Below are 20,892 nucleotides of genomic sequence, written 5' to 3'. Positions count from 1 at the left end.
GTTAACTCTGTGTGTAAATGTTTGTTTAGGCATTTATGACGCTAGCAGGAGCTAATGAATTCTTGTTACTTGCAGAGCTTGTTTTGAGCAGGCAATGCAGTTAAGTGAAGAGGGATAGAAGCCATCAGAGGATGAAGACTTGGCTTCTCTGAACAAATTCATTTTTCATTTCCTGACCATGTAGTTCTTTTTCTAAATGATGTAAGGGTGGTTGTAATCGGCTTCTACGGCTAATTACTTCAGCTGTTGTCAGATACGGTGCTCTGACTTGTCTGTCTCACCCTTTATAACGTTGACCCCAAAATAAGGAACAGTGTGCTGACAGATCCCAGGGAAGCAGGCTGTTAGCTCACACTTAAAAATTATTTGCAAGTGCTAGTTAAACTGTTACAGCCAAATCCCCCTCCTTCTAATTATGTTCCTTCCAACACGCAGTACTTCAGCATGTTTAGGTTTGAAAAGCAGACAAAACCCCAGCCTCTCTGAGGGAGCAGACTATGTGCCTCTCAGGGCTCACAGAAGCCCTTCATGTGAAGAACAGCTCTCAGTGTTGGCAAAACAAGCCTTGGTCTTGTAATCTCAGCTGAGGTGGCTCCGGTGCGTTTCGATCGTGAAACCACACGGCCGTAGTTGTGCCGAGTCTGGCTGGAGCCCACGGGCAAGTCCTTGGGGCCAGGCATGCCGGCTCTTCCTACCTGCCGCCCCGGCAGATCGCTACCCGTGTCTCTGAAGATTTCCATGAGAAAAATGACTCCCTTGGTCGCAACTCAAAGCTCACCGCAGGAAATGCCTCTCGAGGTCAGGGAGCCCGCTCCCAGCCAGCCAAAATTCCCACTTCCTAGCTGACTGATACAGTACATGTTTGACTTGGGTGTCTCAGCTGGGGACAGAGAGCAGTGAAACAGCAGTATTTCTGTTTTGCATTGGTTTTCTTAGAGGAGTCTTTCCATGCATAAGTTCCCAGCAGGTTATTTTGTTAGGGTGGTTTGCAGTGGTGTAAACGGGCAGGAGGAGCTGGGTGCGTGGGTGCCAGCCCCAGCCACTCTTGTTGGGTTAAGTGGGGGAGATGGGAATTTGCAAGTCATCCTCTTGGCATGCCTGGTGGGAAGGGAGGCTGCGCCCGGGGAAAACACATTCCGTGTCTTGACGACGCTGTCCCAGCTATGAATCAGAAGAATAGCTTTGCAGCTATGACTGGACGTGGGCTGGGTCGTTCACCCAAGTGTATGAGCCGGGAGCAGCCTTCCCACAACGGCAGGCTCCCCTGCCTCCCAACTCACACGCGGTGCTGTGCGGTGCTTGGGGACTTGTATCTTAGGTTTAAATCTTTCGCTTCCCGCCCTGCAACCGTCCCATAAAAAAGCAACTCCGAAATTCAATTCCATCAGTGTTTAGGCACTGCTTTCCAGATTCCCTCCCAAGCTCCCAACAATGGCACATACCAGCTTTGTCCCTTTGCTGTGCTGCTGGTGGCTTCCCCCAGTGCCCAACGCCTGCGGATACGGGCAGTTTCCCAGCTCCCCGGCTGGATCCAGGTCCTTGCGATGGCGAGAGGGCTGGGAGGGCTGCGTGGTGGGCGGAAGGTGTTGAGGAGCTGGAAGGAGCTGTGCATTCTGTACTGTGAAAGGTGGGAATGCCTCCGTGCCAGAATAACGCCTAACCTGCCTTTACCCCTGCCCAGGCTGTAGATGCAGATGATGCCACCGTGCGGTCGCAGGAGCCAGTGGGCGCCTCTCCCCCCGGATTCCGCCCTTGGGTACACAATTTTTACATTTTTCAGCTGTTTTTCCCCCATCTGTGTTTCATTTCAGATGACAGCCTGCTTCTTGGGACTGCTTGAATTGCTCTGATCATTGTGTTCATTCTTTGTTTGATCAGTTGTTCTTGGGATCCAGACCTTGTTTTTTCTTTGCTGCTTGAAGGGAGTCTCCAAATAAACTCTCATTTAAACACGAAGAGGATCATTATACCTACAGCTTCTACTTCTGCAATGTCTACTGTTGGCAAAAGCAACCTGAGCGCATCGCTTTGTTTTCCCAGTAAAATAGCACAGTGTCTTGAGTCCAGAGTCGCATTGTGAAACTTGTTTCTTTTGTCCATTTTATGTTGCAATCACTCTGCCCCATTCAAAAATCACTTTCTCTTCCAGGCCTTAAGCAACTAAATCCTTTCAGATGGAGTCACTTTGGGTCTTGTGTGCGCTACATTGTCTTCCATCCCTTTGTGTTCCATTTTTATCTCTTAACTTTTTTCCAGCATGTCTTCCATTCGCACCGTGTTTGATTCGCTCTGCTCTGCGGTGTGGTGGTCTTACGAAGGAGAGCTTGGCTGGACGCTGCTCTGATTGAGCCCAGTCCTGTGGCTGGCTGCGATAATCACCGCACGCTCTCTCCTGCTTGTGCTTACAGTGGAGTTGCTCAGTGCTCATTTGGGTCTACCATCCTTTTTGAAGTGTCCCATCCTTTTGCTTCCTTTAGGTCACAGAAGAAGCTTATGTTCCCGTTGGTGACATGAACGGCATGGGATTCAGGCCCTTTGATATGGTTATCCCTTTTGCCGTAAGGAAAGGAGAAATAACAGGTACCTGGAGTACGCATAGCCTCTTGGGGAGGTTTTGCTTTTTGTTAGCATGTTTATCCATTTGCAGCTAACAGTCTGGGTGGTCTAGACCACAGCGTGTGGGGGAGGATTGTATCCTGCCAGCAGCCTAGTTGTTTAATTTCACATCAAGTGGCACCCGCTGAGGGTGAGTAGGATATGCCCCACTGATGGTTTGAGTTAAATGAGGGCATTCTTGGTGCTGCTGTGGTCCTCAGTGCTAAGCTGTGAGCTACTGCACTGTAGGACCTGTTGCTGCCTTTTCCCCTCTGGAGCAGCTACATGCATCCTTGATAAGCTCCGTTATTTATTTTGTGCAGATGCTGCAAAAGTCTAATCCTGCATTCCTGTCACATACCTTCTCCAAAGCAGGTGACCCCTCTTCCACAGGTCTGGCAGCTGAGAGCATCACCCCAGTAACACCCCAGTTGCACTAAGCTCCTGCACACACAGGCTGTGTCCCCTCCTGCCCTCTAGCTCGGCAATCCCACCCCAAGCCCTGGTCTCTCCCTGCTGGAGGGTCAATTGACCTTTCCTTCTCAAAAGAGCCACAGGAGAGAGAGCGTCTTGTGACAAGGTAGATCGGTGCCTTTCCTGGGGCTTGCTGTGGAAATTTCAGTGGCTGAAGCAAACAGCCCTGCCTGTAGAGTTTGTAAGGTCACGGGACTGTTTGCCAGATGTCTACCGCTGTGTTGTATTCATGTAGCTTAAGTAGAAAACATGTCTGGATAGTGTTCCCATTAGTCTCCTATTTGTGCCTGTGGGTAAGGAATTTAACAATTTAAAATGCTTGTTTAAAATGGCTAGACAATCTTCGTGGGTGGGAGAGGGAAAGCAGGCAGCTTCTCCTTCTGTAACTCCCACGGTGGCTTTTTGTAGGTGAAGTACACATGCCCTCTGGAAAGACAGATACGCCTGATATTGTGGATAACAAAGACGGCACAGTAACAGTGAGATATGCTCCTACTGAGGTCGGGCTGCATGAAATGCACATAAAATATATGGGAAAGCACATCCCAGGTGAGTCTGACAAAGCAGGTGACTCAAATCCAAGTGCAGTGTCTTGCTGATGCATCTGCTCCCTGTTAGGGTTTCTATAGCTTAGCTGTATATGCTGCAGTAAGAGCTGCCCAGGACATCTTATCATTAAGCAGCAGTTCATCTGCAAGCAGTCCAGAGAGAAACTAAAGCAAAGGAGTAAGCGCTGGCACGTGTGAGCTTCCATTGTGGTTTAATAGTACCAGCCAGGCTTAAAATGGATTTTGGTTTTGGAAACTAGCTTTTGTGGCATTTTATTATGAAGAACAAACATACAATTTTCAAACTACTGTTTTTTTCAGGTTGAAATTCACTGCTGTGGTGCTCAACAAAACTAGTGGTTACAGTATATGTTTACCCTTAAAACTGCATTGGCATAAAATCTCCAATCTATGGGGAGGACTAAGTGGCTGAAACACTATAGTTATTCTTTCCATTTCATTGCAATAAAATAAAACGGACATGTACACTATGCTGTAATCTTTCTTTCTTCCTGGCTGCTTCTTAACAAACAGAAACCACTGCCTTTCATTCCTGTTCTCTTCTTTGTCCTTACTTCACCAGCTCCCCAGCTGAAGTTCTGCCTCGCCTGGAGGCTGGGGCTGCCCCGCCGTTCTCTGAGCGTGCCGGCTGCGTGGGGCTGGGGCAAAAAGGGGCAGATCTGTAGAAGGATGTGTAGACGTGAGACAAAAATACCTTCAGCATTGCCTGAACTGGGCTGCTTGTTCTGTTGGTGTACAGAAATGCAGGATAACTTTGAAGCAGGGAGCACGATAATGTAACGCGTGGTGCTTCTTCAGTATCTTCAGCACTTTGTATGGATATAGGACCTCCATTAAGTGCCAAACCGTTGGAGGTATTGGATCAGTAAGACCATTGCCCTGTGCCTGGACAGAAGGATGATGTGCCGTAATGTTTCCTTCTTGAAGGCTATCATGAATCAAACTTGCTACTGTCTCAGCAGCAAAAGCTAGCTTTGGACTTAAGAGCTATCTGCCTTTTTTTGAAACCATTATTGGCTGTTGGTGACTGTACTTTTTGTTCTTGTGCACCAGCTTAGCTAATCTGAGGCTGGCAAATGTGTTTTTGGATACCCTTCAAATTTGCTAGTTCAGGTTCATTGAGTCAGACAATGTGCTGTGCTAGTTCCTAATTCTGAGCTACCAAAATTCAGGATCTGTGCCTGAACTGAAAGCCTGCTTCTGAGTCATGTTCTGATTTAATGTGCTAAAAATAAAACTTGTAACGAATAAGACCCTTTACAACATCATTGAAGCTTATCTCTGGTAATTTGAGTAACACTTACTTTGTCATGACTGAATGAGGAACAAATTGTTGAGAATTATCTTTTGAAGATGAAAGGGGAGGCTTACTCAGTTTTTTTTAAGTGCATTACAGTCACATAAAGGTTCTTCAAATATCAAGTAGTGAGAGTGGCATTTAAGAACGTGGGTATCAGTGAGCATAAGAATAAGGTCCTGTTATGTCGAAGCAGCTTGATGTCTGTTTCGTTCTTGTAGTCCAGGCCACTCATCCTTAAAAATGCTTCTTTTGTTTTGTTTTTTTCCTTTAGAGAGCCCTCTGCAGTTCTATGTGAATTATCCAAACAGTGGCAGTGTGTCTGCTTATGGGCCTGGCCTCATTTATGGGGTTGCCAATAAACCAGCAACTTTCACCATTGTCACGGAAGATGCAGGAGAGGGTAAGTCTGTTCTTCAAACCCATCGTACCCCAAACTAGAAACTTCTTGGAAGTGTAACACATGTCAGCATTACTTTGCATTCATCTGTCCAGCTATGAATCTCTGGTGTGATACAAATGACTTGTGCAAATATCAGGCTGTATCTTGCAGTAAAAACTGGTTTACTACCTCTTCCCAAGAGCAGTAGAAGTACCCTGTGGCACAGGGTGCAAATGATTCATTTAATTAAAAATAAACTGAAGGCAGCTTAGATCTAGTGGGTGATGACTGGATGTGGAATCGCTGTTAGGTAAATCTAACAGACTGAATAGAGTTGGGGTCGTAGAGGATTGGCCTGGGCTCTTTTTGCTGCTGTCCTTTGAAAACATGCATCTAAGCTGCGTTTTCAGTATCAAGTACTGGATCTTCCTTTTTGGACCAAGTCTTTGGGCTTGATGTGCTCAAAGATTTACAGAAGTGCTGTTCTTGTTTCCTAGGTGGGCTGGACTTGGCTATTGAAGGACCTTCAAAAGCAGAGATCAGCTGCATTGATAACAAAGACGGGACGTGCACAGTCACGTACCTGCCTACTCTACCTGGGAACTACAGCATCCTGGTCAAGTACAATGACAAGCACATCCCAGGCAGTCCATTCACGGCCAAGATCACAGGTAGAAAGTTTAGAGTTCTGGAAGCACTTCATAAATTAACCTCTGATACCAGGGGGACCTGGTTTGTGGCAGGAACATGAAGTCCTTTGACATGTTCTGCACTTAACCTTGTAATATTTTCTGACTTGTTTCTCTTTATATATTCAGATGATAACAGAAGACGGTCCCAGGTTAAGCTTGGTTCTGCTGCTGACTTTTTGTTGGACATCAATGAGACTGATCTCAGTCTCCTAACAGCCAGCATTAAAGCCCCATCAGGTCGTGATGAGCCTTGTCTTCTGAAGAGGCTACCCAATAACCATATTGGTAAGCTCTGGCAGTCCTGATCTGAGAGACTAGTGTATAGTAGCCTCTATGCCAGTTTGCTCTGCTGTGTAAAATGACTGACTTCTGCTTCTTCCCAGAAGAGCGTTGTCAAACCAAGTGGTTGATATTGTTTGGTACAGTTGGCCAAACATAGAAGAGTATGAAGAATGACCTCTTGTGTTAGCTTGCATGTGACATGCCAGGTTGTGATTGAAGTGCTTTTTGTCAGCATATGTGAATGGGTCTGTGGCCCATTTGAGAGCAACACTTCAACATGTGTAAAGAGAGTGCTCTTTCAGTATTTAATTTCTTGGTGTGATTAAGGCATTTAAATCAAGTATAATCTGCATAAAAAGTAAGTTTGTCACATTTCTCTGCTTTGTAGGCATCTCATTCATTCCACGGGAAGTAGGAGAACATCTGGTTAGCATCAAGAAAAACGGGAGCCACGTACCAAACAGCCCTGTAACAATCATGGTGGTCCAGTCTGAGATAGGAGATGCCAGACGAGCAAGAGTTTTTGGACGTGGCTTGGTAGAAGGACGAACCTTTGAAATGTGTGACTTCATTGTAGATACAAGAGACGCAGGTTAGTTCCATCACAAAGGGGCTGAGAGATATGTATCCTCTCTAAATGAGAGCATTGTCTCCCTCAGTGTGTGACCACCAGGTCACAAGCCGCAAAGCAGCAGATGCAAGTAGTGTGTTAAGCATGCATGGTCATTGTTGTCAGTTATTAACTATAGACAATGCTATTAACTTCTAAAATGCTTTGCATTGTCTTTGGCTGATGTCTTCCATTACAGCCAACAGGGACTGTCACTGAGGCACTGATGAAGCTTTTCTTTCATTTGATGGTGCTGGTTCTAGTATCGCTGTGTACAGCAAGGAGGAAATGAGGAAGATATTTCCTGTTGGTTTAATGTGGAGCCTTGGCCTCAGTCTTTGAAGCTAACTTTTCAACATTAATGAAATAAAAGGGATATGGTCAGCGCATTTTAGGAGCTGAATGCATGCTGTGCCTTGAATATCTGATGGATTAGGACTACAACAATGTCATTCAGGCGTCATGCAACTCCCAAGTGCCCATTATGATACAAACCTACCAGCTAGCTACTGCTATGGGTTTGGACTATTTTATGTCAAATGTGTAACAGCACTATGGAAGTCTGAGGCTAACTTAGCTGTATCGTAGGTTATGGTGGCATCTCACTGGCAGTTGAAGGACCTAGCAAGGTAGATATCCAAACTGAAGACCTAGAAGATGGAACTTGCAAAGTGTCCTATTTTCCAACTGTACCTGGCGTGTACATTGTGTCCACTAAATTTGCAGATGAACATATTCCAGGTAAGCAGAAGTGTTTGGCAACTTTTTGGTTAGTGCAACAAAAGTCTTACCAGCGCACTGGAGCTGCGGGTGGGCTGTGTGATCTGACTCGGACTATAAATCCCAAAGATTCAAGGAGGTCCTACCAGTACCCTCCACAAGCAGCAAGCATCCAAAACTGTTTTGGTTACATGGGTGTATTCCACTTGGACCTGACTGTTAGCTGGCTCTAAAACTTCTCCTATGTTCTACTACAAGTCAGTGGAAGCTTTCACTCCTCTCCTCGATGCAGTGTGTAATGAGCAGAGGAGGAATGACTTGCTGTGGTACTTACAGGCAGCCCATTTACTGTGAAGATAAGTGGTGAAGGAAGAGTTAAGGAGAGCATCACACGAACAAGACGGGCTCCCTCTGTTGCAACAGTAGGAAGCATATGTGATCTGAACCTAAAGATTCCAGGTGAGCAACATCCTTATCCCCATAACCATAACTTGTACTTACATAGCGTGGGTGTACCTAAAGCAGTGGAAATAGGAACTTCAGTGTTGTTAAGACATCCTCATATTAAGACAGTTTAGGGAAGAAACACTGGTAGTGGAGTCTCTTTGAAAGGTTAACAATAAGCATAACCATGATCAACATATTGAGAAATAAATAGAAGGGAGGTCTTAATCTATTCTGTGTACAGCAGGCTGGAGAATGGGCTGCACAGCTCACCCTGTCTCCAGGGTTTTAAGATCATCATGTTGGCTGTTAAGTGTTTGTAAATGTGAATCACATAGGCCAGTCTTAGCTGGCTGCACTTACCCAGCCTTTTCATCTGTCTCCATAGCACCTGGTAAGCTGTAACTGGCCGGGCTTGCTGCTCAGCAGCATGCATCTAGCCGAGCGTACAAACTGGTACCTACATGCCTCTTCTGTCATTTGTGCTGTGTAATCACTTGAGCTCAGGTCCTGCTTCCAAAAACAAAATACCAAAACCCTTTGTCACTTTCTAATCTGCATTTTTTATTCTTTTCTTGTTAGAAATTGATTGTGGGGATATGACAGCCCAGGTAACTAGTCCCTCTGGAAGAAACTTTGATGCCGAAATTGTAGAAGCTGACAAAAACACCTATTGTGTCCGCTTTGTGCCACAAGAAATGGGGGTCCACACCGTGGATGTCAAATACAGAGGGCAGCCAGTGCCGGGCAGCCCCTTCCAGTTCACCGTGGGGCCGCTGGGCGAGGGAGGAGCCCATAAAGTGAGAGCTGGAGGCCCAGGGCTGGAGCGTGGAGAGACGGGAGTCCCAGGTGAGTCCTCTGCTCTCGCCAGGCTCCAGTGCCTGCCGTGTGCTGGTGTGCAGTGCAGTGCTTTGGTTTCTGTTGGCCTCTCCTCTGAGAGCTTGAGCAGAGCTTGGGGTAACACCGTAGGGTCGCCCCAAGCCAGGGGTGGTTGGTGGAGAAACACGGAGAAATAATATTGCTGCGTCATGTGGATGGAGAAGTCTGGAAATCCACGGTTTGGAAAGTGACTGCTCTCTCGGGATGAGCTTGAAGTTGTAAGGTGTGTTATACAGGGCTGATAGACCTAATTCAAGGCTAATAGAAGCTTCTTGGAGAAACTGCTAAGTGTTATCACCCAGGGTGGTGGGACAAGGTACCGTTCGTCATACACATAAGTATGAGATGCTGCACGGTCTGTTAGGGAGAAGCTGCTAACCCAGCAGCAGCAAACTTACTCTTGCGTGTGCTCTTGTGTGCTTCAACAGCCGAATTCAGTATATGGACACGGGAAGCTGGAGCTGGAGGACTTTCTATTGCTGTAGAAGGCCCAAGTAAAGCAGAAATCGCCTTTGAAGACCATAAAGATGGATCTTGTGGTGTATCATACATAGTTCAAGAGCCAGGTACCTACCAAGACCAAATCACACTGAAATGACACTGAATGCTACTCTGAAATAAACTAAGGACACTCACTGCTTCTTTTCTCCCTGCAGGCAACTATGAGGTGTCCATAAAGTTCAATGACGAGCACATTCCTGAAAGCCCCTATCTGGTTCCTGTCATCGCCCCCTCCGATGATGCTCGCAGGCTCACTGTCACTAGCCTTCAGGTGAGACATAAGGAAACATCTCCGCAACTTGCCACACAGACTGATTTCGTCCTTGTTCTCCGAGACCAAAATGGTTGTCCTTTCTTCTCAGTAATAGCCTTGCCTTGGTTGGTGCTTGTTTTCAAGCTCAGCTTGCAGCCGGAGAGAGGTTTTTGGCAGCTGGCCCCTTGGAACTTGGGCAGGTAGACCTGGCCCAGCTCTGGCTAGCCAGAATTTGAAGGCAGAAGGTTCAGCTGAGCATATTACAGGTGGTAACACTTGGGAATTATGAATAAGAGGCTCTTTACCCCATTAGCTAGGGGAAGGCCAAGGAGAACTGAAACATGAAAGTGAACTAGCAGGGATCATGCTGGTACCGAGTTACTCGGTTGGCATGTGGACTGAAGAGCTGGGTTTCCACGGGTGAGGCAGCGTAGGGCTGCGTGGTTGGGACGTTGCTGCAGCCTTGCTGGAGCTTTTGTGTGGGCAGATGGAGGGGGCCCTGCCGTGAGGTCAGAGTGCAGGTTTGCTCTGGCTGACGTCACGAAACCACACAGTCGCAGCTGAGATGATTCGTGAACAGTAGCGAATCTCAGAGTGAGTCACAGCTTTGTAGTTGGTCTGGGCACATCTGTTAACCTCACCATATCATTTTTGTATGTGTGTGGTTACGTGAATTAAAATAAAACTAACATTAAAGGCCTCACTTAAATCTCCAAAGCCAGAAACTTGGATGTGAGACTGAGAATCTGTGTCTAAATATACTGTACCTCAGTCCTCATCAAGTGGTGATAAGCAATTAGTACTTCAGTTGAGGCTTTTTTTGGATACGTCCCAGCTGTGGTCCCCAGGAGTTTGCCTAGGCTGCACGACTCCTTTCGCCTTGGCTGTGTAAAGGAATCATGACAGCCTGATCTGATAGTATCTCTTCAAACCAGGAGTTACAAGGGCGTTAATTAGTCGCTGTGGTATTGATGTTTGCCTTGTGTTTCATTTAAAGACTCTTTGACAGGAATACTCACTTCAATTAAGTCCTGGAGAGGCAGATAAAGCTGAGTATTTGGTAACGGAGCACAGTGTGAGGCATCAGCCTCCGCTAAACCTGGATCAGAGACTTGCTTTATACATTGTACCTCAGTTCTACTCAGTTGCATTTATTTCCCTCTTCAGGATTTAGTTGAAAACAAAATCAGGTAAAGTACATTCAGCATAAAATACTACTGCTGCATAGCTGCATGGGCTGCTCTGGTTAAGGACTGTTGCAGCACGGGTGCTGAGCTGCCTCGCCTTCCACTGATGGCCTGACAGCACGGCAACATCTGGTTTCATGTTTTAAATTACTTTCTCATGTTAAGATGTCTTGTGGTGGCGTTCTAAATGCAGCCTCTTGTGGCAAATATAAACATGCATATTACTCTTTCAGACAACTGGATTACCAGAGGCTTCTCCCCTGAATGAATCTGGAATGAATGAACTGGCTCAAAATGGAGCTATAGCTTAAACATCCTTTAAATCAAGTGCCTGAATACTGGGGGGCTGACCTCAATGATAACGGGTGACTAGTCTCGTAAACCTTCCTCTGCCTGATTTGGCAGTCATCTGGCTTCCAGAAACAGTTATGTTAATATGTTAACAAATATGTTACTATGGGAAAAATCAGTCTAGCCAATGTGGGTGACTCCTATATCAGCCACCCCCAAGAGGGAGAGAGCTTCTGATTTGAGAGTTAATGCAATTCACAACTTTACGCCTTTTGTTGAAATGTAAAAAAAAAAAATAAATTGTGCTGAAGTGGTTATTTCCCTGCCACAAATCTTGCTCTGTCTGAAACAAGAAGTTTAAATTTGATGATCTGACTGTTGCATTCTCAGGAGTCTGGATTAAAAGTTAATCAGCCAGCATCCTTTGCTATAAGGCTGAATGGGGCGAAGGGCAAGATCGATGCTAAAGTCCACAGCCCCTCCGGAGCTGTAGAAGAGTGCCACGTGTCTGAGCTGGAGCCAGGTGAGCATGGCTTTACGTCGGTCAAAACAAACCAGGTGACCTCCAAAGCATGCTTGCTGCCCCATAGCGCAAGGGGGTTTAGTCCCATTGGCTTGCGAGCAGTGTGCCCAAGGTACAAGCACCTTGCCTGGAGAATGACTTCTTAATGTCAAGAGTTGTTCGGTCAGGCTTATGTCCATGCTTTTCCTAGATAGCTCATGAAATGACTGAGCCCTAACTTGTGTAAGATACAGATATTTAAGTCTTGGCTTGCCAGTGAAGGTACAGTGATGTTAGTCATGAAAGAAATACGATGTGGTTGTTGAATTTAGCCAGGGAAGAAGTTTATTTTTCAAAGGTATGCTTCCATCTTTGACTAATAGTTTATTTTTAACTCACACTCACTCCTTCATACAAAACGTCAAGGAAGCTGAATATAAGCAAACACTACAGAAAGCTCAACACCTGTTTCAGCAATGAGCTTTTCTTTTTCACTTGGAAGTCTGAATGAGTTATGGTCTGTACCATGGACAAACAGCAGCTGTCTGGCTGGGGAAGACCAGTCCCTTCTCTGCGTTAACACACAATCAAAAATGTTAAATATCAGTAAATTGCTAAATGGCTTTATTAAATAAAGGTGCGGTATCTGTGGTGTCAGAGCAGCGCACTCAGCCCACTGGTAAGATTTGGCTTGCTCTTACCAGCTGCTTTTCTTCTCTGCACTGCTCCGTTGACCGCTGACAGGTTGGGCTGTGATTAAGCTGTCATGTTTAGTGCATGTGTGAGGCAAATAGCCCTAAAATTCACCCTGCAGACTAGATGACAGCTGAGATCACATCCTAGTAGACAAGGTGACAATGCAGCCCGTGACACCTCCTGTGATAAATACAGTGTTTTCCTACTTAAATATGCTTAGCAGCTTGTGTAGCTGAGTTTGCATAAGCTGGGACCGAAATATGTCGAAGCGTTACAGAAACCTTGCTTGGGTTGCTAACCAGCCCTGCGTCGGGCTTAATTGCTGTTTTATTGTTATCTCTGATATATCAGAAAAGCCACTTCTCTCTTGCAGATAAGTATGCCGTTCGGTTTATCCCCCATGAAAATGGCATCCACTCAATTGACGTGAAGTTCAACGGAAGCCACGTCGTGGGCAGCCCTTTCAAAGTGCGTGTTGGCGAGCCTGGGCAGGCGGGCAATCCCGCGCTCGTCACTGCATACGGATCTGGCCTGGAGAGCGGTACCACGGGTAACCCTTCTTTTACAGCACTGATACAGTCCTGTTTGCACTTTGGCTTTCTGAGAGAAACAGAAGCTGTTCCTAGGCATATTTTTACATGACTTACCCTGCTAAGGCAGCTGAACTAACCCCCATACTCTGCCGACCTGGGCGTATGCTAATTTTGCTTTTTTGCATGCTCCTCAAGTCTTATAACCATCAATTAGCGAGTCTGCAGGCTACACTGAGCCTTAATGAACCTAAAACCTCTGTAAACCAGCAACTGCAGCACAAGTTCACTTGAACTGGTTAGCAGCTGGGCTATGGCTCTGCCAGTTAGCTTAGCTCCACGTCGGTGGTCCCTCAGAGCTCCGAAGATGCTCTGGCTCCCTTCTGCGTGCGAACACGATGTCTGCAAAAGCTGGAGGCTTTTGTGAATGCAGATGCTGAGTTGGCTGTCTAATTGAAGGAGTCTTGTTTAACTTGCCTACCCCTGTTAATTAAATGGGTATGAGGGTGTACCCAGTTACCTTTTCTTCAGTGCTTGCACCTCTGAGAAATTTCAAGTTAAATGCAATATGATGCGTAAACTCTAGGGAGTATAGTGGATTGTTCTGTTTGTAGTGTGCTGTATGTGCTTCAGATGTAGTGTGAACACTGACTCTTCTTGGAAATCTGACACCTAGTTATCTGCTGTGGCTGCCCCATCTGATAGTTCTCAACTCAAGAATGTAGGGTTTAGGTTTTTGGGTTTTTGGTTGTTTTCTTTTTTTTTTTCATTTATATGATTTATGGTCTTAGTAAGAAAGTATGAAAACATTCCAGGATACGCACTTCGATTTATTTAGTTGTGTGCTTTCTTGGGCCACACACAGAGATGAATAGCAGAGTAAAACCAATTTAGGTTTTTTTCCTTTTGATATGCAAGGTGATAGCTAGTTCCTTACCCTGTCTACTGCTGTCTTTTGTGGATTCCATTTTGTACCTTTTTTCTCCATGGAAAAAAAAAAAATAACTGCAGTTATTCAGTCAAAGCTTCTGCTGTTCTGAAGAAACCAAGCAGTTGATTTTGGAAACGTGTATATACTATGTAAAATAAAGATATTATAGCCTGTGCTGCTTTAATAGGTGGAAACAAAAGCACTCATTAATACTAGCCACTGATGCATCAGGGACAGGGGAATTTTTCTCCATCTATAAAGGTGCTTGGGGTTGTTTTTAATCTAAATAGACTGTTTAACTTCAGCAAAGTTACTCTGTGCCCCCTTGTTGAATCCTGGCCGCTGCCAAAAGTGCAGTGCCCTGGGAGCTGCTGAGCAGCGTTTCCGAACAATGATCTAGTGTAGAGGTTTCAATAGCCGGTGGCTGAGCACCTGAAACGTCCCCCCGGGAGCGGTGCGCGTCTGCAGCCTCCAACAATGTGAGCCTTCATTTGGGGCATAGGGAAATAGCAGCGATGTCAGAGCAAGAAGTCTTCAGTGAGAAGCTGTGAAGCTTGCTGGCTTTGGAAATTAATTTTCCTCTGGTTGAGCAGTGCACGTTGCAAGCTGACTGCCATACCTCCCAGGCAGGCGGTGCCAGTGAGATTTACTGCTAAAGAACTGGAAGATGGTACAATGCTCTGTGGAGGCTGGGTTCTTCCAGCATTGCAACACAGCAGCCTCTTGTGTGGAGAGGCTAGAAACTTCTCCCTAGTTTATCACCACGCTTGCATGCTTCAGTCGCAGCTGTAGTAAACTTTCCCATAACTGTCCTGGTGTTGACTGACCTCGAGCGCTTTATTCCTCCTCAGCAGTGTCTGATAGAACAGCCCAAAGATCATAAATATTTGAAGCTAGAGTTTGACAGTGAATTATTTGGGGCTGAAAGCCTTGCTTCATTTTTTCTTGTGTTGCTGGCATTGTGTCATTGGCTTAGTATTAGCAGCAGTAATTCAGCTGTGTTAACCAGATGCTGTAATTAAACAAGCTTTTGTTCCACAAACTGCTTGGAGGGCTGTTGCCAAGCAGTTCAAACAGCCATCCCCTCCAGGAGATCTCCTGCCCCTCGTCCCTCTTGCTTTTTTGTGGGCTCTTTGCTGCTGATTTACAGTCCAGGCAGCGAGATGGTTCCGAGCTTTCCCAAACTTAGCCGTGCAGGAGGCTGTGTTGGCAGGGGCTCCGACGCCCAGTAGAAAGGCTCTTGTTCTGAGAGTTGTCTCTCCAAGCCAGTCTTTTGATGCCAAGATCCTTCCATCTGAAGGGCTCTCGTGACCCCTTTTCCCACCTGCCCCGCATCACGCAGCGTGAGGGGAGGAGGGAGCCGGGGTGCCGGCCAGGCTGCAGAGCCCCCGCTTGAGGATGCTGGTGGGAGGCACGCTGTCCCTCCCTGCCTGCAGCCTTGTCTTGCACCGAATTACCTGTTCCGATTTAATAACAGGCTGCTTTTGTAACATCGGGTGTGAGGAAGAGTGTGTCTTACTATGCTCCGTCTTTCTAGGATTGCAGTCGGAGTTTTTCATTAACACGACCAAGGCTGGTCCAGGTACCCTCTCTGTTACAATTGAAGGGCCGTCAAAGGTGAAAATGGACTGCCAGGAAACTCCAGAAGGTTACAAAGTCATGTACACACCCATGGCTCCAGGAAACTATTTAATTGGAGTTAAATATGGTGGACCTAACCACATAGTGGGCAGCCCCTTCAAGGCAAAGGTTACAGGTAAAAAGCTAACCAGTATTTACTGTGTGCCTGAAGTAGTTTGTGTCATTCAGCAAGTATGTCCCTCCGAGATAGTGTGGCATTCAGGTCTAGAGGCCCAAAAACATGAGAAGCGAAACGTTTCTCCCCATCACCTCCAAAGCCTAGGTGAGGGATCTCAGGAGAGGCTACAGGAGCATTAGTCACAGAGCTTGCCAGCTTGGCTCGGTGGAGGGCCGTAATCAGCTTTGGGGAGAATATCAAATCCTGACCTAGTGCTAGGGCGTTGCACTGGCAGTGGGAAATATGACTTATTTACCCCCTTCCCCCCCCAAAGCCTGAAACCTGGTTGCTTGTAGCGTACTCGATGCCCCTCTTGGACTCATTGTGGTGCAGTTGCCACCTAACCAAAGGTCAGTAATGTCTGGGAGGGTTTCAGATGATATGAGGAAGGCTGGATTAGGAAGCTTACGAAGCTCTTTCTCTCTTCGGTGCTGTGTTTAAGCAGAGACTGGAGTTCATCTCTACTGCTTCCCCTGAGCTAGTGAACCCTCTCCTGGTGCCTGTTGCGTGGTGGTGTTTTTGGGAGCGGAGGCAGGGACTGCGCTCCCCCGGGCTGGGACATGCTCTGCTTTCAAAATGGGTTATTGCAAAATTGCACCTGCTTTTCTGCCAACTCAAATCATTTTTGGCATTTGGTGATTGGAGCACAATTAACTCTTCTTAAGCAGCCAGCTTTGCTTAATGAATCCTGAAGTTCCTGTGGTCCTTTAACCACTCAAGGGCTCTGGGATGGGATTGTTGCCAGTGTTGCTGGAAGATGTCAGCTTAAAAACCCAAGTAGGAAATTGCTCCTCTCTAAAAATGCATTTTGGATGCAGAATGCATGCTAGTCACTATGAGGGTTTCAAAACCTCCTTGTAAATGCCTTTCAGATGGGGTGAATCTGAATGTCAGAAATCTTTCCTGTTTCCAGGACAGCGACTGGTTAGCCCAGGCAGTGCCAACGAAACTTCTTCCATCCTGGTAGAGTCGGTGACAAGGTCGTCGACTGAGACTTGCTATAGTGCCATTCCCAAATCCACCTCGGATGCTAGCAAAGTAGTTTCCCGGGGAGCAGGACTCTCAAAGGCTTTTGTGGGTCAGAAAAGCTCCTTCTCCGTGGACTGCAGCAAAGCAGGTACGGGTACAGGAACCAGTGGGATGTCAGGGTGGTTTAACTGGACATTTTTTGCCTTAAACAGACTTGCAAATTCAGAGCTTGAGGTGATGATCTGGTTTGAAAGAAAAACTCTAAATGCTACATGGTGCTCACCAAATCAGTCCTAATGTAGTAAAGATGTCAGTTCCTCTCCAAATGGCTTTATCTGAGCCAGGTGCACCTGAAAGAAACCACAGGGTTATGGCATGAGAACAAATAGGTTGCTGAACTTAAGCAACCTTCATGGTGCATAGTAGCATGTAATGCAAGGTGTTCCCGTAAGCCTCGAGCACTGATCATTGTCATCTGGGAGCTTTGTGGTGGTGGGTGGATTACAGGCCAGCCGTGTTCACTGGTCTCTGCTGTTAACTTCTAATGAAGTACTTGAAAGGCAGTGCCTGTTCACTTTCACGAGCAGTGTTAGTATCTCCTGTGCCCTAGTTAGATAGTGGTAGCCTGTCAGGTCTGGCAAAATGCACAAACAGGCCCTTGCTTCTATGAGGTTGAAGCCTTTTTTAAATAAAATTCCCTCTTATACCAAATTAGCTTAGCCATACCTCAGACTACCACTCTGAATTAAAATAACAAAATCCTTGTGTTATGGAGCAAATATATTATGGTACAACCATGCTTGCTTGTTTAAGCTTAGGAATGTTAACAGTCTGTTATTTTGCTGTAGGTTCAAATATGTTGTTAGTTGGCGTCCACGGACCTACAATACCATGCGAAGAGGTATCCATCAAGCATTTGGGCAGCCATCAGTACAATGTAACGTACGTCGTCAAGGAAAGGGGTGACTATATTCTGGCGGTGAAGTGGGGTGATGAGCACATCCCTGGGAGTCCCTTCCATGTCACTGTTCCTTAAACTCGCCGAGCGTCGAAGTCGATCTTTGCGTTTGCAATTCAGATGTAGAGTTATACTGGGTGCAGTCCTGTTGCAAAATGCAGTATCTAGATACACACGGCTCACATTTCAATACAGTCAGAAGTAAACTCTGTAACTTTTTTTTTACAAGCATTTCACTTCTATCCTACTTACCAACCTAATGTCAATCTATTTAATGTCCTTCTCAAATTGTACCTTTGCAGTACTGTCCGGGTCACTGTTAATGTTTGGAGAATCATGTGGATAACTAGACACTAATTTCCCTTGCGGATGTTAAAGACTTTAGATGCTAATTGAAAACTGGAATTTGTCTTTGTAATTGGGTATCTTAACTACTGATTTTATTTGACTGGAGACTTTACGTTTTAGTTATGGAATATGACTTGGGCTGTCCCCAGTTCAAATTCTTTTCTGTAAAGAAATGAGGTAAAACTGGTACTATAATAGGTGCCTTTGTATACTTGATCAATTTTAACGCTTAACATTATAAAAAGTTACTAAAAGTGGCTTTACCACTCAAATTTGAAATGTTCCTGAAAATGCTTTGCTAATGGTTTACATTTAGGAAAAGTTTATCTTTTATAGCAAACCAAAAGCAGACTGAAAATGACTTCCTGGAAGCTTTCAGCCTTTTTATGTTAACGCTTTGTAAATCTAGACAGGTAGCTTTTTGGCCATGATGCTAGCAATGTGGTTTTTAATTCGCTTGGGATTCTGGTGAGATTTTTGTAACTTTGCAGGTAACTCCCCATACTCTTATTGATTTACTTTAAGAACAACCCCTGGTTTGGCTGGGTTAAATAAAGCCCCTAAACTTGCCGAGCCAGGTGTAGCTCTTGTCTGTGTGACCCAAAATTGATGCAGGTCAGCGCACAGCTGTGTATGGGAAGATCATCAGTGGTTTCACTGGAGGCTGCAGGCCAGGCGAGATGGTGCAAAGAAGCCAGCCTGGGGATGGGACCCCACATCTGTAGTCAGATATGGGGTGGGAGGGAGGGTAGGTGTGTGAATTTACCAGTAATAGCAATACCGTTCAACAAACCTGTCTTTGGTCAAGGTCGTTTTATTATATCTCAGTCCAAGGACATGCATGAAGCACGCTCATCTCTCCTGAAATCCCCTTCGTGCTGCAAGAGGCATTCTTGCTGAGGGTCAGGGAGTGAAAACTTCCATTAGAACTTGTCTGTTTGTCCTGGATTACGCCATGCTACTTCCCAAGTGCATATCTGAGTTGCTGTCGTCTGCTGGGGCTTTAGTAAACTCTCCAAATGAGCTTTAACTCTGCGATTAGGAGAAGGTAGGATTTGTTGAAAATGTGTTGAAGTGTCGCTGTCTGTCCCTAGGGAGAAGTTTACGCTTACGGTTCTGTAGTTATGTGTGGATGCACTACTCTCCAGCACAGTCATTGGGGAAATAAAGGAAGGTTGGGTTTTTTTACTGTGCTTTGTTTGTGCCTTAATGTGAAATGCTCACTACATTGTAAACTAGGAAGTAAAAACAAAATAAACTGGAATAAAATGCAGGATTGTAAAATTGTATCTTATAACTTATTAAATAGAAATGTTTGCTTCATTAAAATGTGCATGTTAAAAACAACATTGGATTCTTTTCATATGTAGTCAGTAAAGTTCAAACTGAAACTACAGCATGCAGCAGTTTCAGGCAGACCGAATAACCCCCAGCCCACAAGCCGTGCAGGTAGCTGTGAAAAACTTGAGCATAACCTCAGGGCCATTCTTTTTTTTTTTTTCCCTAAAATTTTTTTTTTCCCCCCTAAAACAAAATGTCTGGCAAAAGTTTAAGCCATGGCATGAATGTACTGGGCAGCAGCAGGCAGAGTGTGAGCGGGGCACGACACAGCCGTGCTGGTTTTCCCCTGCGTAGACCCCAGCCAGGTACTGGGGCAGCAGAGCTGGGCAGCAGCACGTCACCGGAGATGCTGGCAGAGTTATAGGTCTGATCCCGGGGTGCTGCCGGCGGCACCCGCCGGCTCCTCCGGGCTTCCTGGGGTTGTTTGCAGAAGGTGGTTCCCGGCATGGCACTGCACCTGGGCCAGCCAGCTCCGGTGCATGGCCATGGAAACCAGCAGATGTTTTCCCAAACACGGCTCCCACTGGAAGCCCCGCTGAAACCTGAGATGCAGCAGCTGCCAAGGACTTTCCTGCCCCAGGTTTATCAGATTATTTCCTTTTTCTAGTTAACTGTGTTTCATTAGCTTTGTACTACGTCAGCCTGAACCTCCTATTTAATGTTTTTAAACAAAATAAAGCAAAAAAACCTGGATACAGCTTTGGGTTGAGTAAACCTTGAGAGCCTCATGCCCATGTAACTCCTATTTCCCCGTAACCCTGCTCTTGTCTGGCCTTCTCTTGCCTGTTACTGCTTGGTGTCTCGGTCTAATCACACTAGCTGAAATTAATGGGAGTTGTTTGTGAAGTTGATGGACCCTGAATGTTACTTTGTCCGAGGTTACCTCCTGCAAAGGCTGAGCTCCGCTTCAAGGGAGCAGTTCTGCCTTGCCTGGCCACTGACAGCTGTGGGGTGGCCACAAAAATTAACTTGCTAAGGTCAGCAAGCACCCAGTAGTGTTGATGAGAAGAGCTTCTGGTGCAACTTGGGTGCGCCGATCTTCTTCGGCAACAACATTTAACCAACTCCACCGGTTTTGGCAGCTGGGGCCTGACTTTGTGTTGGGCACAAAGCAGTGCTTTGTGGGGCACTGCGCTCTGCTTTTGGTCTTTGGCACCTTGACGAAGGTTTCCATTTGCAGCGCCCACCTTAGCAGGCAGCTCTGGAGCTGGGGGTGTCGGTGTACCAGATTACTGGTGTCCCAGTGCCTCTTGCTGGGTAGACTTGCAACGGTATGTGATGTACCGTCTTCATTATTTACGGAGGACTGGCATGGTTGTTTTGCCTGTAGTGGTGGAAGTGGGTTTTTTTCTGCCAGTTTGCTTGAACTTAAGGTCTTTTTCTTTGTTTATAACCTCTCTCCTTGGTGGTGGTTTGCAGTAGGATTTGGCCACCTGGTACCCATGAGTCTCACTGGGAACTCATCCATTCCTTCTCAGCTGGCCCAGACTGTCTTGCGAGCACTTCACTGGGTCTGGCAGTGCCCTCGGCAGCCAGCTGGACCCTTGCCAGGGCAGCCCATAAGTCAGGGCACCGCCATATAGGGAAGCCTGCTGGCACCCACTGCACCTCCCGGAGGTTCACCAGATTTTTTGGTGGGTAGT

General features: G+C 46.2%; 1 protein-coding gene across 4 annotated transcripts in view; it reads left to right on the top strand.

Annotated features, from left to right (window-relative positions):
- FLNB (filamin B) overlaps positions 1-19,237 on the top strand; it is an 89,271-nt gene extending 70,034 nt beyond the window's left edge. For 2 of the 4 annotated variants that reach the window (XM_075053314.1, XM_075053311.1), the window contains 17 exons: positions 1,682-1,756; positions 2,478-2,580; positions 3,478-3,618; positions 5,210-5,338; positions 5,815-5,988; positions 6,136-6,294; positions 6,680-6,883; positions 7,490-7,642; positions 7,958-8,080; positions 8,648-8,914; positions 9,373-9,510; positions 9,601-9,716; positions 11,567-11,699; positions 12,748-12,924; positions 15,373-15,591; positions 16,547-16,750; positions 17,451-19,237. In XM_075053314.1, the coding sequence (XP_074909415.1) occupies positions 1,682-1,756; positions 2,478-2,580; positions 3,478-3,618; positions 5,210-5,338; positions 5,815-5,988; positions 6,136-6,294; positions 6,680-6,883; positions 7,490-7,642; positions 7,958-8,080; positions 8,648-8,914; positions 9,373-9,510; positions 9,601-9,716; positions 11,567-11,699; positions 12,748-12,924; positions 15,373-15,591; positions 16,547-16,750; positions 17,451-17,638 (2,703 nt within the window). In that variant the 3' untranslated portion in view covers positions 17,639-19,237. The remainder of the gene's footprint in view (positions 1-1,681; positions 1,757-2,477; positions 2,581-3,477; positions 3,619-5,209; positions 5,339-5,814; positions 5,989-6,135; positions 6,295-6,679; positions 6,884-7,489; positions 7,643-7,957; positions 8,081-8,647; positions 8,915-9,372; positions 9,511-9,600; positions 9,717-11,566; positions 11,700-12,747; positions 12,925-15,372; positions 15,592-16,546; positions 16,751-17,450) is intronic. The other 2 variants (XM_075053315.1, XM_075053313.1) reach the window with 2 other exon arrangements.
- Positions 19,238-20,892: the final 1,655 nt, after the last annotated feature.

This window comes from Buteo buteo, chromosome 21 (genome assembly GCF_964188355.1).
Source record: "Buteo buteo chromosome 21, bButBut1.hap1.1, whole genome shotgun sequence".
Taxonomy (NCBI): Eukaryota; Metazoa; Chordata; class Aves; order Accipitriformes; family Accipitridae; genus Buteo; species Buteo buteo.
The sequence above is the reverse complement of the archived record's forward strand: the minus strand, read 5'-3'. Positions and strand labels throughout refer to the sequence as shown.